At 40.7% G+C, this 19,305-nt stretch overlaps 1 protein-coding gene and 1 pseudogene across 2 annotated transcripts in view; one reads left to right on the forward strand and one right to left on the reverse strand.

The window, feature by feature from the left end:
• Positions 1 to 19,305, reverse strand: part of LOC138027687 (P protein-like) — a 57,195-nt gene that overhangs the window by 23,500 nt on the left and 14,390 nt on the right. For both annotated transcript variants that reach the window (XM_068875262.1, XM_068875270.1), the window contains 10 exons: positions 17,958 to 18,048; positions 17,612 to 17,665; positions 17,106 to 17,177; positions 13,994 to 14,059; positions 11,539 to 11,595; positions 7,626 to 7,706; positions 5,989 to 6,032; positions 5,006 to 5,088; positions 1,898 to 1,956; positions 1,033 to 1,112 (listed from right to left, as the gene is read on the reverse strand). In XM_068875262.1, coding sequence (XP_068731363.1) covers positions 1,033 to 1,112; positions 1,898 to 1,956; positions 5,006 to 5,088; positions 5,989 to 6,032; positions 7,626 to 7,706; positions 11,539 to 11,595; positions 13,994 to 14,059; positions 17,106 to 17,177; positions 17,612 to 17,665; positions 17,958 to 18,048 — 687 coding nt within the window. The remainder of the gene's footprint in view (positions 1 to 1,032; positions 1,113 to 1,897; positions 1,957 to 5,005; positions 5,089 to 5,988; positions 6,033 to 7,625; positions 7,707 to 11,538; positions 11,596 to 13,993; positions 14,060 to 17,105; positions 17,178 to 17,611; positions 17,666 to 17,957; positions 18,049 to 19,305) is intronic.
• LOC138026409 (uncharacterized) lies at positions 14,181 to 16,311 on the forward strand (annotated as a pseudogene).

Consider the following 19,305-nt stretch of genomic DNA (forward strand, 5'->3'; position numbering starts at 1 on the left):
TACGCAAAGAACTTTGAATCGCGTAGACGGTCGAATCCGTATACTTTCAAATCCGATGACGGCACAAATTCAGATCCAGTCTTTACCGCGTAAACATTCAACATGACCGCTGAACGAAATGCTATCGCTTCTCTTGTCGCCAACTCGCACGCCTGATGGCGCACGCTCTGTTTACAATAGTCACAAAGGAGTCCTGGATACTAGAACGAATCCGGACACGTGTGGACGGGAAAATTTAATTTGAATACGTTGTAAATACAGACTGTGAGAGTTTAAGCTTGGCTTCCTTATAACATGTAACGGATTGTCGATATCCCATTTATATCCCTAGGTGAAGGGCAGTAATGTAAGGGTTAAGTATTTTACTCAAAGATCAAGCGTGAAAACTCAAGCCTTAAAGGCGCCCGCAAACGAGGAAACATTTGCTGAGCAAGCAACATGTTTCTGAACAAATTCAGAAACATTTTTGCTTCCACAATAAATGTTTCCTTAGGCCGCAAACGGGGAAACATTTGCTTCCGCAACAATGTTTCCGCAACAACGTTTCCTCGTTTGCGGGCGCCTTAATGTTATGCTATGGAAGTTTAAGCAACGTCAACAAAAACATCATTCCAAAATATGACTTAGCGCTATCGCAACTATTTCACGATCGTTCCGCCTTGTCTACGCTGTACAATACAGGCAAACTATCCTGCAACTGGATGGGCACGAACGATTTTAGAGTAAAAATAGATCTGAAAATGACTGGTTCACTGTTCTAAGCTCACGTTGTTGTAAAAACCTAAACTTTCATGATTTCGCATTATTGTTTGGAGTATGGCAAAGACATGCAATGAAATGCGTGCCAGACTTCAAAAAATCTGTTGCACTGAAACAGATTATTTGAATCGGGCGGACCGCTTTTCGTTTCCATGAATCGATCGTTCATCGGCTGTCAAAATATACGCAGGGTTTGCGCTCCGACGTCGTCGGGCCGATAAATCAGGCCGACAAATGGTACTGTGTAAACCCAGTCTTACGGAAAATTCATACCTGAGCACCACGTACGCTACTATTAGGCAAAACAAAATACCAACACAGAGATACATTGTAAACTCTCCAAATTCGATTTTCTAAAATGGAAATAAAACAAGAACATTATGAGATGTTTTTGTGGTTGGTGTTGCAACATTTTGAGCAGCTGTGCCGTTTTTCGACTAACCTTCACTTTCATTTCCCACCCTGGTCAGAGTTTTTCTCTGTCCTTGTGTGGGCCCATTTCCATCTGTAGGGCTAACGCTCACATGGTTCATATGGGACTGAAATCTAGCACTTCACATTACACTCTATTCAGTTAACTCTGTTTAACCTTCACTTTACTCCAACTTTCCATTTAATAATTTGCGAATTCCTCGCATCCCGTGTTTTGATTAGGTTCTAAAATTGTTCCCGCCGGTCGCTTTTTGGCCATTTTGCCTTCAAGTAGACCTGCCTTCGCACAAACAGGATTTCCAGGAAGTCAGCATTCTCCCATTCAAGTGAGCAATAGTACATGCATGTCTTCTGCCAATTGACGCAATAAACGCAAATAAATGGCCCTGAGCATTACAGTCAATGGATTGAAAATATTACGATTTCATTGTACCGGTTTTCAAAGCAATGTCGACAAGAGAAAAGACCACCACTTTGGATAGTCACAACACTGCCTGAATGAGCCAATAAATCAAACCTCTCTAAAATAGCAAGGACACACAACCAGCTACATAATAATCGGAGAAGTAGGAGCGGAACAAGCCAAAGGTTTGCTATGTTATTGGTTGAGAGTGTGACGTGAGATCTTAAAGCTAATCACAAGAGGCCGCGTTTCGTATTCAAAGCAAACACCACGATGATTTCTTGTCAAGATTACGCTACTAACCTCAACGTCACTGAGTTCCTTGCTGGCGACCAAAATGACATTTGGGGGATCACCAATTGCTGTGGAAAACAAAAGCTAAGGTCCATAAGTGAGACTGACTTACAATGTTTAAAAACACCCAGGCATCAAGGTAGCAAGCATGGAGACCACGTTAAATGACAATGACGTCACATGGTCATCATGGTAACAGGCCTTTTTCGCTATTAAAATTTAGCTTAATAGTGAGGCAGTGAGGACAAAGACAAAGGAAAGTGGATGATAGGTAAGTATTTTTAACGTCCATTCCAACGTGTTTCTATTGTTTTTGTCCTCACTGCCTCACTACCAAGCTAAATATTTGATATTTCGAAAATGGCCGATTCGTCTGTCAAGACGAACTACCGTGATCATTTGTCCGGACGGATGATCCGTTCTTTTTCCAGAATTTATACACAGACGAATCGCCAGAAGAACTATATCTTAATTTGCCCAACTTCGCCCCAGGCGGATGTTCCGTCTCCAGTACAAATTCGGTCAACCTGGTTATGTCGGGTTGTTTTTTTCGCAGACTGCGGCAAAGGAAATGTATTAAAATGCATGCAGCAAGTGAGGCCCGACTATTTATTCTCTTTTAATAAATGATATTAGAGCGGTTTTCAATCGAGTGTCGAAAGTAATTAGCGAATTACTTTGGTTTTGCATTACTTCACTCAGTGATTGGTTTAAAGTTCTCGCGCCACTTTTTCAACCAATCAGAAGTGAAACCAAAACCAATCGTGGCTGGCGCGTGCACATTTTCCCGCGCTTTGTGTCGGCTACGTGTAATTACTTCGAGTTTTGATTGGTTTACCGGATTGTCTCCGTCCTTCTTGATTGGCCAAAGTAATTACTTTGGTTTTGGTTTTACGACACTCATTTGAAAACCGCTCTATTTGATATTAATTGTGGTTACAAACACCTTGGGTTTAAGGCCTTCGGGAGGGTAAATGGCTTGGGTTTGGTTCAGCTCGGGTTTCATGTTACCCTTGGGGATGCGGTTTAACAGCAAAAGACTCACCTCAGGGTAAAATAATAGGGGTATAATTAATATAATTAGGGATCTTCGTGTATTAGCTACGTTCTGCTTTATGATTGGCCAAGCCACCTCAGGCAGCAGATAAACCGTACTTTTCAGTTCAGGAACTGTCATGGCAAGTTCTTTTGTTCTTTTTGATGTATCCATTGAAATACCCCTAGGGTAGTTTCGGTCTAGGGAAAGCGGTTACACACAAAAACGTCCTTGGCCGTGAGCAAACGCTATTTACCCATGGGTAAAAGGGCTAGTGTAACCACAACTATTACAAACTCGTTCCCAGGGTCTCTCTGTGGACAATGGAGACCCTGGGGACTAGGTTGCCACTATTATTGTTTTGTTGCGTAACCGATGCCGTAGCCGTCGACGGTTCTTAAACTCATTAGGTACCTTAAGATTTAAGACGCGTCATCGTCAAAGAGAACGCCACAAAACAACATATTGGTTGCGGTCACACTTGTGAGAAACACAGTGTAACACTGATGTTGACACTACTCTAGTGTTAACTCTCCAGTGTTTTGAATCCCTAGGGGAACACTGATCAATAGAACTTGATTTAACACTAGTCTTAACTCCCCGAATGCGAGCGCAACCATTCTTGCGGTACTCTGCACAACAAGTTGAACAAGGACGTGAAATCACCAAATTTGAGGTTTTGACGACAACGCAAGTGACCACTGTGAATGTTTCATTCTATATAATTACTCTGAAACCGCTCGAACCGATTTATTTTTAGGACACTTCGCCCATATTGTACGACGTGAACGAGATGGATTATAATCGCGAAAAACTCACAATAGTGCAAAATTATATTTGAGGTGACGACGATTTTCATCGACGACGAAAACGTCACGCCAAAATATACCTTTGCACTTTCGAATGTCTCGCGATTAGTCCATCTCGTTCGCGTCCTACATTGTGGGCGAATTATCCTAAAAATAAATTGGTACGAGCGGTTTCAGTGTAAAACTATAGAATGAAAGGTTTGCATTTGTACGGTTATATCGTCGTTAAAACCTCAAACTTGGTGATTTCATGTCGTTGTTGCGCAGAGTACAGGCGTTCTCGTTGACGACCGCGTGGTAGATCTTATAGTAGGGACTTTACGATCTACGAAGGCGACGTCGACGAAAACGTCACCTCAAAACATAACTTTGCACTATCGTAAGTTTCTCGCGGTTAGGCCATATCCTTCGCGTCGTACAATGTGGGCGAAGTATCCTAAAAATAAATTGGTACGACCAGTTTCAGAGTAAAAATAGAGAATTATAGATTCACATCTGTGCGCTCGCGTTGTCGTCAAAACATCAAATTTGGTGATTTCACGTCGTTGTTGTGCAGAGCACCGCAAGAATTGTGCTAAAATGCGTGCGCACGTGCATCACAGTTACTTTTCCTCTTTTATTAAACCAATGATATTGTTGTTTGGTGGCGTTTTCGTTGACGACCGCGTCGTAGATCGTAAAGTCACTAGTCCCTAAGAGAGAGCTTTGTTGACGATAACGGCGACAGCAACGAGAACGTCACAAATTTGCATATTTAGTGGGCGAAAACAATTGCTTTGCACGCCCTGCACGTGCGTTTTGCATTTTTGTTCATTTCTTTGCCATCGTCAGCAAAACAACAACGTGAAATAACTAAGAACGTCAGCACTTGAGGATAGATTTTAATTTCCCCCCCCCACCCCTCACCCCCCTAAATTAAGCGCCGCTTATAACGATTTCATTCCTGAGAACTGCCACATCTTTGTAGTCGTGAAGTGATTACAATAATGAGAATTTATGTTTTGAGATGACGTTCTCGTTGCCATTCCCGTCGTCGTTGCTAAAGCTCCCGAATGACTGTGGGACGTGCGATCCACTGTTTACAATCCTTATCTCACTGTATTTCACCCTTTAGTATCTTATGGCATGAGTCAGTTTTCACACTCGTCACGCCCTTCCTTGCCTCTCATGCACGCTGCTTGGTAAACTGTTAAATTCCTCAAAAGGTTGACATGACCACAAAGCAAAACCGAAACACTATTTCTGACTCTAAACAAACCAGCACAAACAAACCTGTTGCTGTTCCACCGATATTGGCAAATATTACTTCAGCTATCAGGATATAAGTGGGGTTAAGGTTTAGCACTTGACATAACCTAGTGATTGACAAAAATACATTTTTCAGTGATGTGGTACTACAAAGCTGAGCAACTTGACATAATAATAGTAATAATTCTTTGATTGCGCATGCGCCTGACGTCACGACGGCCATTTTGGTGAAAAGAACAATAGCGAAAACATCATTTGGGAATTTGACTCTTTTATTATGCAAAACTTGAGCTGCATTTTTCTATTGTTTTGGGATCAACATGGCCGTCTTATCACGTGAGTGCAATCAAAGAATAGGAACTTTATTTTCACACGACAATGCTTAAAGCTGAATAGCTAGCTTGTGGGGTCGCGCACAAATGAAATCAAATCATATTAATACATATCAAATCACATTGGTTTTTTGAGGAGACGAGAAAACCGTAGTACCCAGAGAAAAACCTCTCGGAGCAGAGAAGAGGACCAATAAACTCAACTCACATGTGATGCCTGATCTGGGAATCGAACCCTGGCCACATCGGTGGGAGACGAGTGTTCTCACTACCCCTCCCCCCCCTCCCCCCCTCTCCATTCCTGTTCCCACAAAGCCTTTGTCGCTGTTTCATCCAAAAACTGACAAGCTCTAAAGTGTTTTGACTTTCACGCATGATGAAACGAACCAATAAATGAGCGAGGACTAACGCCACAAAAAAAGACTGACGTACCCGATGAAACGAAAGGAAGTTTTAGCAATTAAAACAGAAACACTGCCCATCCACCCTCTTGCCCACAGCCGGATCAAAGCGCGCGGAAAGTTAAAACTACAGTACAACTAAACTAGATGGAGCGGCGCCAGTTAAAGTAAAGGGAAGCTGAGAAAGTTTGTGGTCAAACGGGATCGAGAAATTGAGACTATCATCATCTGTTATTGACCATAAAGCACTGTCGGTTCATTCATTCATACTTACGTAACAGTGACAGGTGTTATCAGCAGAATTACAGTGACATTATCCTGTTTGAAATGAAAAGCGAATCCATTCAATCAAATGAAAACCATACTTGAATGAAGAAACTGTTACAGCCGTTGCATCGGTGGGTGAGTGAAACATGAAAAATGTATGCACTTTCCTAGTTAGATGGACTCCCAAAACAACCTGGAAATTTCAGATGCGAGCGCAAAATCAGTTCTTTAACCACAAGCATCGATAAAAAACGACCTACAAAAATTACGACCACTTTACAAAAATCTCCTCCAATGCAATTCCTGGGTTTCACTCACGCGATCAACGGCCTCGTTTTTTTCACGAAAACAAAAGAAAACGTTTGTATAATAACAGAGTTTCAATTCCTGGAGGATCGGGTCAGGACACCAACACGGTCCCCTTTTCTTTGTTTCGGGACAACAACATGGCGACCGTGCCGTCATGTGAAAACCAAGAATACACTGCATAACTTAAACACAATGAAACAAAATCTACATGGGCGAAACCAGTCGCCTGCCATTTCTTAATCCTCAAAACTAATCCAACCAACGCATGACTGTCTGCGGACTCTCCTTTCCTAAAGGCAACAAAGAAAGTCCCATACAATGCTTTCAAATCAGCACAGTCTATCCCTTCGGAATCAACGAACGTTCCTTTTTTTTATCAATTCATTTTTGGTTTTTCATGTTGCTACGCTCCGACCAATAAAGTTTTCTGGCCACCAGACATTAAAACCTTTCACAACCCCCATGACTCCATTGATTCACTCTGATGGTGGACAAAGGCTCGAAAAACATTGCCATCTTCCAAATCTCATCAAGTCGTCAATTTACATTTGAGTTCAAGGCTGCAGAAAAAAGCCCCATCATATCATATCATATATCTCTATTTACCCTCGGATTTTTAGAGTAGCTTGGTGTAGCTAATATCTCCGAGCATTTACCCTCCCAACCACAACAGAAGACAGACCACAACACCGGGAACTACATGCCCTACTCTTAACGACAAGTGTGCGGGTTCTTTTACGTCCCACAGGATTATGAACATTGAAGGGTTATGAGACGGGACCTCCGGCTTATCGTCCTTATCCGAGAAGACTAGGAAGTCTAACCATTTGCAGATGTAATTACAAAGGCAGCACTTTCTCCTCAGTTTTTTAAAGACCCTGAGTCTTGGTCCGGCCGGAGTTGAACTAACGACCTCCCGCGTGACAGCCCGGTGCTCAACCAACTGAGCCACCGGTGCCCATGCAAACGGACACAACATTGTTGTGTGTCACACGTTGCGTCCTTTTGCACTTCCTGTTGAGTGCTGTTGCGTGTTGCTGCACGATGTTTGAAACTGGTCAAACTTTTGAGCCAACAACTCCCAACATTTCTTTTGTTCTGTGATCGCCGAAGCGTAGCGCAACAATGTTTGATCAGTTTGCACAGCTCTTATAACACTGTTGGGGCTACGCACGCGCATTACATATGGTCTCCATGGAGATAGCAACCGTCAGCAAGTTGAAAACAAGATGGCAGCGCGATGGTCGTATCCTTCCCATAATACACTGCACGTCCTTACATTGTTGGGAGTCGTTGCGTCCGTTTGCACGGGGCTTTAAAGGTCAGTTTTCTTACCAGAAAAGCAGATGTAATTGCCGTACATACGCAAAGAAGAGTAATGAGCCACCACACGTGACCCCGTGACAGCTTGTAAGCCTAAAAATAATGGATCAGGTTGTCAGTTTTCAAAGAGACTATGGGCACATACGCGTTTCGACCGATATAATTTCACTACCGACACTGAGCTCTTACGGTTCTTTCAAATAAGCATAGACGCTGTCACGTCGTTCGTAACTATCTTTCGTCAAAAATCTATAAATATGACACTTTTAAGCACCTCGACGCATTCAAATCGTTCCTTCGACACTCTTTTCACGATATCGAGTTAATCGTAAACAAGGGAAAGGAACGCAACTTTAAGTGTCTAGTCGTTCTAGAGCTGGAGCACTAATCGGGGACACTGTAAATTGAAATAAACAAGTTAACGCAAATCAAATCAAACGTTGGTTTTTGAGGAGAGGGGAAAACCGGAGTACCCGGAGAAAAACCTCTCGGTGCAGAGTAGAGAACCAAAAAACTCAACCCACATATGACGCCGAGTCGAGGAATCGAACCCGGGCCACATTGGTGGGAGGTGAGTGCTCTCACCACTGCGCCATCCCTGCACCACATAGATGGATTAGCCAAAGTATGCCTTTTATGGACTACACGAAAAATTTAAATTATTTGTTATTCGAGGCTCGAAGGCGATCCTCGCACCTATCTGGATTGTCTCTTAGAGACAACTGAAAAAATCAGGAGAAATATCCGGTAGCTTCAAGGGCATTCGAGGCCATTACCTCTACGACGCCGGCACAATGCTCTACCAGCTGAGCTATGAAGCCACTCAGTTGGAAGCAGGTCAATTTGCTGGGCTCATTTGTTCCCCTGAAGGACTCGACGAATGAAAGGAATGTATATTTGAGTCCTTCACGGGAACAAATGAGTCCCATAACCGACCTGCTCCCAACTGAGTGGCTTCATAGCTCAGTTGGTAGAGAACTGTGTCTATAACCAGCACTTTAAATAATTTCCATGTTGTTTATAGGAAGAGAGAGATCAAAAGTATTTTTGAGTAATAGTCGTTTCCATGATAGCTCCTTAAGGTAGTTCAGTTTGTACATTCTCACCTGTTTTATCATGTGTTGGAGTGTAAAACTGAATCATTCTTAAGTCGAAAGGGATATGAGCAACGAGCGACACTTTCGAACGTTCTCTATATCACAAGCGCCCCAAGCCCAATGTGAGGGAAAGCCAGCAAAAATATAAGGGTATGGGAATCCCGATAAAAGACTTGAGAAGACAATTATACGAAACAAATCTCTATTTAAAAAACCCTAACCTTTTTGCCATCGTGGGTCGCTTCCCTCCTGTGTGGTTTTTTTTTTCAGATTTGACGCGATTTGAGCCGTTTCAATTCCTCGGTTGTCAACGGTATAATAAAATCTCAATGGTGCACACTAAATTTCCACGGTTACAATTCCACATCGGAATCAATAGACAAAGATAAAACTTTCATTCCAACCCACCACATATATTATATTTGTTGAAGGGGGTAGTTTTTTAAGAAACTGTGGTGCTGCGTCAGTGGGGAAGTAATATACAAAAATTTGCTTTTATCAACGGAGTTGATAATGTAAATTAGCCACCGTACAGAGATTCTAAAAGCTGACATTTCGAGCGTTAGCCCTTCGCCAGAGCCCTTCGTATTCGCTCTGACGAAGGGCTCACGCTCGAAACGTTAGCTTTTAGAATCTCTGTACGGTGGCCAATTTACATTATCAACTCCGTTGATAAAACCAAATTTTTGCATACCTTATATTTGTTGGCTTTCCTTGACACTCAACTTGGGGAGCCTGTGTCTATATGCGATATTTTCTTTTGACCGTATTCCGGAATAGGAATAGATAGAACAGAAGTTAGAAATCCTTTTTTTTAACGGAGATTCGAATTAAAATTATCAAAGACCTGCTAAAATTCAATTTTAAACATATCTTTATTATCCTTGCTGCTTCAAAACGCCAAACATACCGCCAAAAAATCCACGTATTCTTATTCCGGAATAAGGTCCATCGAACGAACGGGTTAGTGTCACTCACTTGGGCTGTAATCTAGTCTAATAGCCCAGGGGGCCCGTCTCTCGAAAGTCCCGAAGACTTTTCGGGACCGAAAAGCCATTTGTGAAACTGCCAACCACTTGTTTTGTAGAGCCGATCTTTTAACATTTTTTAGAGGTAACAAAAAAAAAATGACTGTGAAGTTTGTCGACTTAACCCCTCCCTGTTCTTGAGATACAAAGGGAATTGTGACACCCGAAAATGGCCCGTAAAGTTTCGGGACTTTCGAGAAATAGGCCCCAGCTCCTTAGAACTAGTCTCTTATAGTTTAGTGGTAGAGCATTCGATACAATCATAGAGCGAGTTTCAATCGAGTGTCGTAAAACCAAAACCAAAGTAATTGCTTTGGCCAATGAAAAAGAACGAAGACAATACGGTAAATCAATCAAAACTCGAAGTAATAACACGTAGCTGACACAAAGCGCGGGAAAATGTGCACGCGCGAGCCACGATTAGTTTTGGGTCGTGTTCTATTGGAATTCAACTAGGTTGAAACGGTTGAAAAAGCATTGGCAGCAACCGCTGTCGTTTACGCGGGCCATTTAAAGTCGGCCTCGGGCTCCTGTCGTGTTGCTTTCAGGCCTCAACTTGTCAACGCTGAGAAGTCTGGTAATAACTATTCCCAGGAGTTACCACCTTTCAACCGAAAACGGTTGGAAAAGTGTTCTATTAAGGAACCTCAACCGAAACCGGTTGCGGTTGAAACGGGTGATCCAATAGAACACGACCTTGGTTTCACTTCTGATTGGTTGAAAAAGTAGCGCGAGAACTTTGAACCAATCACTGAGTGAAGTAATCATAAACCAAAGCAATTCGCTAATTACTTTCGACACTCACGCGAAAACCGCTCTAAGGGGCCAAGTTGTTCAAAACACCGATTACCACTAATCCGCGATTAAATGAAAACCCAGGCTTGAATTTTGCCCTTCAAAAAAAGCCCTCACCTGTAATTTTATGCTGAAGGAAACAGATATGTCCAGGATTGACCCTAATTAGATGCACGCGGATTTCAATAAGCGTCACAAAGTGTCCCCTTGCTCTTCTTGCCAACTTCAACATCACTCGTGTCTCGGAATACAGACAATTTATGTCACACAGTGTCCCCCAAATGCTGCTCTTCAAGTAAAGATAAACAGCTGCCTTTATCCTGAGCTAAAAATAACGCTATCCTTTACCTTTACCGTATTGTTGGAAATAGGTGGTAAACGCTTAGACTTCAAGGGACACTTCGTGTTGGATGTCAAAATGGGGGCTTGCATTTACTACGATTCTCAGTTGAGTACGACAGTAGGGAAGTTTGGGGACAAAGTTTCAGCTTTAAAGTTCCCATGTTGTCAAGGGCAACTTGCTTCGTTTCCAAGGGTAACTTTTCGGGTTTTGACGTCACTGATTTAACTGGTAACGCCGGGTCACCAGTTTTGGCGGGCTTCATCGCTCATGACGTCAAGGCCCAAAAAGTCACTCTTGGAAACAAAGCAAGTTGCCCTTGACAACATGGGAACTCAAACACTGAAACTTTGTCGCGAAACAACCCAGTGCCGTACTCAACTGAGAATCATAGTAATTAGGGTCATTTCTGGACATAAGTGGAAGGAAAGCAAAGGTATTGACAATTTTGAAGGCTAAAAATATTGTGGAAACTTTTTCTGATCAGAAAATAGAAAGCAGTTTAAGTTTCCCGTAATCCAGGAATAGCTTAATCTGGCTTTCAACAACTGGGCCCTGAATGTTATAGGTTCACTACTGCTAGGAGACTTCGATGATTTTCGAGTATCCCAGCGAGTCACCATTCAAGAGTACATCTCTTTAATTAAATTCGATCTCTTTCACACCTTTAGTGCTATGTAGTCAAAGAATCCAGTTTTAGCAAAAACAGCAACCAGAATCATCTGCCACAAAGAAAACATATATCCAGTTTAAAACTACAATCATAAACATGCAGCACATCGTTGTTATGCAAGAGTACTTCTTTTAACTGATGATATTATTGTTTTGTGGTGTTAGTGTTTCTGTACACTGCTAGCAGTCCCTTTCTAGATAGTCGCGAATGCGCGCGAAATAGCCGAGCGAAAGCGGAAAACTGGAGCGAACGAGCGGAGGGGGCTCTTCTCGTGTTTTTCTCCTTGCTCCAGTCTCGCCGCGCTGTGCGCTCTCGGCTCGCAAGCTCTCGCGACTGTCCAGAAAGGAACTGCTAGCAGTCTAGTGTTTCTGTAGCCGTCGTCGTTTCTTAGGCCCCGTCCACAAGTATCTGGACATTTTTGAATCCGCAACTTTTTCTTTCCGGATTCAAAAAAATTCCCATCCACACGTAGGGTATTCAAATCGAATTTTCCCTTCAACACGTATCCGAAACGTATCCGGATTCCCTCTAGTACTCAGGACTCCTCAAAGAAACAGAGGTAACAGAGCATGCGCCATGAAGCCCTCGGCAGCCATCTTGAAAATTGATTTCACGGTAAGGAACTGGGCTCGATCTCGCTACGTCATCCGGATAAAAAATTTCCGGATTTAGCGTCCACACGCTTCCGGATTCATAGCGGATTTAAAAAAATCCACTGTGGAGAGCGTAATCAAAAAGTTCCGGATTCTCCAGTTAAACTCTCTTATTACAGGGATCAGACAGTTCATGCAACTTCAATCAGAGAACGCCCACTTAAAAATATATTTGGCGCCATCAGAAGTATTTCTTGGTTATCCCACCTTGTTCCGTCCACACGTATCCGGTCAATCCGGCATGCGAATCACTTTTTGAACCCGCTCCCCAGTGTGGAAAGGTTTGAACACGCAAGGAATTTGGAATCGTGTGGATGGTCGAATCCGGATATTTTCAAATCCAATGACTTTACAAACTTAGATCCAGCTTTACCGCGTAAATATTCAACATGTTCGCTGAACGAAAATGCTATTGATTCTCTTATCGCCAACTCGCAGGCCTGATGGAGCATGCTCTGTTGACAATAGCCACAGAGGCGTCCTGGATACTAGAACGAATCCGGATAAGTTTGGACGTGAAAGTTCTTGAATCCGCAAAGAAAAAGTCGCGGATTCAAAAATCATGATCCGAATACGTGTGGACGTTGCTAAGCTAACGGCGATGATCTTTCTAACATTCATTTCAAATGAGATCAAATGTATGAAATTTCATATAATAATTATATGGATGAACTTGAACTTACAGGTGACCATATCCCAGCTAGTTTCATGATAGCTTAGTTGGTGGAGCAATTCGGCGCAATCACACGGTTATCGATGCGAATACCGTAAAAGCCTAGATTTTTTCAAGCAAGCAGGCAATTACTGGCAATCTAGCTCAGTGGCAGTTACTAGGTCACGCAATTTTAGGCAATTTCAGCATTGATCAAATGGTCATAAAATTAACTGAAACAACAAAATAACGGCACAAAACTTTAGAAGAACTCAAACAAAACACAGGAAAGCTAAGAAGGGACAAGGATGGACAAAACTGGGGAGGATTGAAATGGATTGCATTTGAGTAAATTTGAAAAACGTCGGCCCACCTTTTTTCAAATTTATATCAGTTTATATCAAAACAGCTGGAAAATCATTCTCAGCTGTTCTGTGGCCGTGATTTTGCCAATGAAAGACTCTTGCTCTGCCAATTTGACGTTTAGAGCTCATAATTACCAAAATTAAACAAAATTACCTAAAACAGCGTGACCTAGCCCCTTTAAGATGCTGATCTAACTGCGATAATTTCTTCTAACATCCGTTTCACGTATTTTTATTACATCCATTTAGAAATCACTGGTGATTCTTGCAATCTGATTGGCTCTCAGCAGTGTGATTTATTCCCAAATCGCAGTACATTGTATTTTCTGTTCTAAATCGCACCATTTCCCCAGCCAATGAGAGGAAAACTAAAACAAAGCAGCCAATAAGATTTCAAGGTTTGTTTAAGGTAACCAATTAAATTGCAGGAAAATGAAAGACAAAGAATACCATTGTGTGGCGAATTTTGCAACTTTTGTTCCCAACTGGATCAATAAAATATTGGTACTGACTGAAATCCTGTATTTTAGTGATTAAATAATTATTGTATGATTTCTAAATGGATGTAATAAAGTTGTAATTGAACTTCGTGTCGTGCAATTTTGGTCTGAAATCATACGTGTGATTTCAAATCAAACTCGCCTTGCACTGTGGGCTCGTTCGATTTTGAAATCACACGTATGATTTCGGACCAAATTGCACTCCACTCAGTTCAATTACCATAATGATTGTATATTGGTGGTGTTCTCGTTAACTAAATCTTCAAGAAGTACATACCATTCCGAATAACAGAAAGAGAGTTTCCCACTCCACCCAGGTTAAAATGGTTTCCATTGTTGGTCTCTGTGAAGTGTCAAATGAGAATTATTACCATCACATGACTCACACTGCATAGAGCGTGTAATGGGTGCTTTGACGCTAGTAATCACGTGGTTGGATACCACATAGCAACGCCACGCTAGAGATGCCGTGATTGGCTAACCTTGTAACTTTGGCTTGCGTTTTTATGCAGTTGTATCCATCTTTCCAGCTGCAAGTTCTGAAACTATTTTCTGGTAGTTTACCTTTCCTAGCAAAAATAGCGCAAGTCGTCTTAATTGCATGCACCACGAGACAAGCAGCACACACGCGATGATTGTTTTAAAACAAGGTACTGTTAATCCATACATGTATTTCTTTCAAGGTAATTATTTGTTGTTTCGAAGTCATCCACGCTTCATTTTCAAGTCAAATAGTTAACAACTTTTCACCGAAGTGAATTCACTGATTGCACTGAGGTGAACAGTTGCAACGATTACAATATTAAGTAAAGCTATGATCCCTCGCAGTTATTGACGCAATTTTAGCAATTGCGTAGAGAAGCCTGAAAAATTCAGGACTTCAATGGGGTTTCAACCCGTGACCTCGAGATACCGGTGCGACGCTCTAACCAACTGAGCTTTAAAGCCACTGACGTTGGGAGTTGGTCATTTGTGGGTTCTAATTTTCCCGTGAGGAATGAATCAATGAATGAAATGATATATGAAATGAATCATATACTGACTGGGAAAATTAGAACCCACAAATGACCAGCTCCCAACGTCAGTGGCTTCAAAGCTCAGGTGGTTAGAGCGTCGCACCGGTATCGCGAGGCCACGGGCTCAAACCTCGTTGAAGTCCTGAATTTTTCAGGCTCCTCTACGCAATTGGTAAAATTGCATCCATAACTGCGAAGATCATAGCTTTACTTGATTTCATATCTGCAGTTCAGTATGATTCATTTCATATATCATTTCGTTCATTGATTACAATATTTTCGGGCGCAAAATCCCGCGCGAGGTGATCGGAGGTGAATAGTCTCCTATAGACACCTAAAAAATTCAGGTAGCTTCAACTTTTTGAAAGCGTCAAAATATATAATAGAATGTTCTCACAGGTGTCAATAGTTGAAACATGCCGGCCGCCGGATGCTGCAGAATGAAAATGAAGCCAGGATGACCTCGAAACGTTGTCATTTATTTCCGCTTCTTTATCCCAAAGTGTTTTTCAAAATCTTTATTTAATGGAAGGAATCGTGTGTCTCTAGTTAAACATGGCGTTCCTCAAGGCAGTATTTTGGGCCCTTTGTTCTTTATTCTATTCATTAATGATCTGCCTTTACACGTCAGCTCTCAAATTGACCTTTACGCTGATGATACAACAATTACAACTTCTTCGGATTTCAGGAACATATCACAACTGGAACTTTCACTGAACACATCTGTAAGTGAAATTCAGCTTTGGGCTAATGCAAATAAGCTACCTTTAAACGAAGAAAAGACGAAGGTTTTGACGATTACCGGGAAAAGACTTGCACCCAAGCTTCGCAATCTGCCGAATGTTACAACAGATGGAGTAAAAACCCTCAAAATTGTAAACAGTGCTACCCTCTTGGGTTTAGAAATTGACAACATGCTTTCTTCTAACTTGCATGTCGAAATGATTTGTAAGAGGCTTTCTTCGCGGATCACCTTACATCCGAACAGATATTTTACCGAAATCATTCGTTGGGTGCCCCTGGCGGATAGCTGTATTACGTAAGATTAGAGTATTTTTGCCGTTATCTCAACGCCTACTATACTATAATGCTATAATTCGCCCGGTATTGAGTTATGTGAGTGTTATCTGGTCATCGTGCGACAAGGAGTTATTAAATAGAATTTTAAAGTTACAAAAGCGCGCAGCGCGAGTTATCTTGTACGCAGACCGCCAAGCATCATCGGTAGCACTATTTAATAAGCTACACTGGATTCCTTTTTATGAACAATGTAACATAGACAAATGCTCCATTTTGTACAAACATATACATGGGTCTCTACCAAGCTACCTGGATGATCACCTAGTAATTAATCACAAACGTCATTCACGGAATACGCGGTACGCTAATTTCAACGCTGTTTGCCCTAAATATAAAAGAGAAACCGAAGGTGGACGCACATTTGTAGTATCCGCTTCAAGACTCTGGAATAATGTACCCTTATCTACTAAGGAAGGTGAATTCTGTAGCCTGTTTTAAGCATAACAAGTGGAGTAAGATTTTTAGGGACCAACAATTTTTACATCATTTTCATATTTAGTAATCGAGTTTTATATGATCATTTCTCGATTATTTTATTCATAATTTTAAGTTCTTAATTTTTAAATAGTTCTTAAATAGTTCTTAATTTTTGTTCTATTTTTAACTTGTAATTAGTTGATTAAATCAGGGCCACAAGTTTATTAGCCTGTGGCTATTATCGTGCTACCCTGTATAGAGTCTTTATTATTATTATTATTATTATTATTATTATTATTATTATTATTATTATTATTATTAATTATTATTATTATTATTATTATTATTATTATTATTATTACTATTATTATTATTATTATTATTATCAGGCAATAGGCCATTTCCGAGTTCATGCCTCCTCTTCAAAGCGAGTCTAAGTGCGAAGTTTTTGTAATGGTAATTAGTTCTACTTTACATATGAATGAAAACTAATTTTCATAACAAAAACTTCGCACTTAGACTCGCTTTGAAGGTGAGGAAGGCATGAACTCGCAAATGGCCTATTGTCAATGTAAGGTTTACACACGTTTACAGCTAGAGATAAATGTTAAAGTTTAGTTACTTTTCCCCTAGAGTATAGTACCTCTGAAAAATAAAAGCGACAGAATGTCACATAATCCTTCCAGGAAAACCAAGGGGACACTTGGCTAAGTGTGGGAAGGTTATACCTTTCAAATTGAGACTTAATCATAATCAATTAATTTTACAGCTAATCATGATGTTGTAGACCTTATGTTGATATAAAACTCCCTTGTTTTTAAAATAAACATGCATGTAAGCGGTAACTTAATGATCCCATGTAATCAGATTATTTACCTTGTTCACATAAGACAAAGCAGATAGAGCCGCCAAGGATCCCAGCATTGCTGCAGTGGCCCTGTGAACAAGCTGAAAGAAATTATCTCATCAACAATACATTGTGCAGTGTAGTACTACCGGAGGTTAGTTGTTTACAGCGCTTGAATCATGTGACTGGTTCTGATTGACTGATTGCTATAATCATGGGATACTGAACATTAGAGCCAGGAGCAGATCTAGAGGGAGGGTGCAGGGGCCAGGGGCGGATCTAGGGGGAAGGTGCAGGGGGTGCACCGCGCACCCCCGCACGAGATCACCGATTCTTTATTCCTAATGAAGAATTTAAAGGAAATATTAAAAATTATTAATAAATAAAGACAAATAAAAAAAATTGATGATTCATCATGCACACAGGATTAGCTAAGTGTCAAAAAATTACTCTTTTTTATTTATTTTCCTTTTTTTAAGAAGCACAACAACAAATATGAAATTATCTTTCTACAAACATCAGAATTGCTTCATACCTCAAATATAATAAGAATGTAGACTCCAAATAATATAACAAGTGCAATAATAATCTAAAAGAGAAATAAAAATAATCACATAAATCTAATTATGGGTTCATTTTTCACTTCTGTCTATCACATTTGCCTCGATAGTCAGTAGCCACTTCAGACACAAACTGCCAAAATGACAGTGATTGACAGCAGGAATTGATTGGAATTTTAACTTCCTATTTCTTTAAAAGTGCAGTAACAACAATATTGCACGAGCTGTGTCACATATAATTTTTTTTTTCTGTTATCTGCACTAGTTATCTTTCATTTCATTTCAAAGGGGAGAAAGGTAAAGACAAAGGTTAACTCTTACTTGGCCATGTTGGGATACTGGTTCTAAGAAGTGTTTCATCGACACAGCAATTGGAAAGGATGTGTTTAAGGTGAACATCAAATGTGTTATGCTGAAGGTAAAAAAAAAGACTGGTCAACAATGCACACATAAAAATGAAGAGGGGTGCTGACAAAGTCGTAAACACTGAATACATAAGCATTAGACATAGATAAATTGGTGACAGGTGAATCACAGAGCAGTTTTCAAATGACTGTCTTCAGTCCCAAACAAAAGGCATCATCTCAAGGCCTCTGGGGAATAAATGTAAGGATTTGTATAATTATTTCCCAGAGCCTCGAGATGATGTCTTTTGTTTAGGACTGAATTTTAATATATCAAAATTGGTCTATTGCTATGCTTAGTGATTGGTTTAAAAATCTCTCACCAATCTATCAGCCAATGAGGAGGAAAACCAAAACCAATCGCGACTTGCACCCACCATTTTTCCCGCACTTTGAGCAAGTTACATGGAATTGCTACGAATTTGGATTGGTCCATTGCGCTATTTGCACCCGCTGTGATTGGTCGAAGTAATTACTTTGGTATTCGTTTTACGACACTCATTTGAAAGCAGCTCTATGTAAAGTAAATGTTAACTTTGTTATCAATATCTGTTACTACAGTTGAGCCCACATCTCAGCGGTGTTAGTTTCAGAAGGTGCAAAAACAAGGCTTTCGGTCAAAGCAAGAATTTCTTGTCAAAGGACTGTGTAATTTCTTGATTCTTGACTATTTCATTCACCATTTTTCCTGTAATTTGAGGTTTGCCTGGCCTATAATTTTATTTTATTATGGTAAGGCACTGTATTATAGCATAATTTATGGACGTGTTAATCGAAGTAACAACCCCAAATGTGCGAATCTATTGAAGACAGCTTCCATTCAACAACTGTTACACAGTAGTTTCTCTTCTTCTGAGAAAAAACGTTAATTCTGGAGAGGAACTCGTTATTTTGTTGGCATTTCACAACCTAAATCTCTTACTCTTCTCTAAATCTGATCGCTTCTGATTGCTCTGAAACGAACACCACTGAAACATTGGCTCAACTGTAATAACAGCTAATTATAGTTAACTTCATATAGGCTTAACTGGACACTTAATTATGTTTATATCAAAACTGAGCATGTGCATTTGTCATTACCTCGACACATTGTGCTATTAACGGTGAAAATCAATTTTATAATAGTAGAGACAAATTTGGCTAAAAGGCAAGACAAATAGGCCAACTGCAGTTGAAGGGTCCTTTTTCTTAAGCTTCTACCATATTATTATCATGGTAGGGGTCCACAGGCGCTACTCCATGCTTGTTGCATACACAACTGGTAC

Source organism: Montipora capricornis, chromosome 2 (assembly GCF_036669925.1).
Source record: "Montipora capricornis isolate CH-2021 chromosome 2, ASM3666992v2, whole genome shotgun sequence".
In the NCBI taxonomy this organism is placed as follows: domain Eukaryota; kingdom Metazoa; phylum Cnidaria; class Anthozoa; order Scleractinia; family Acroporidae; genus Montipora; species Montipora capricornis.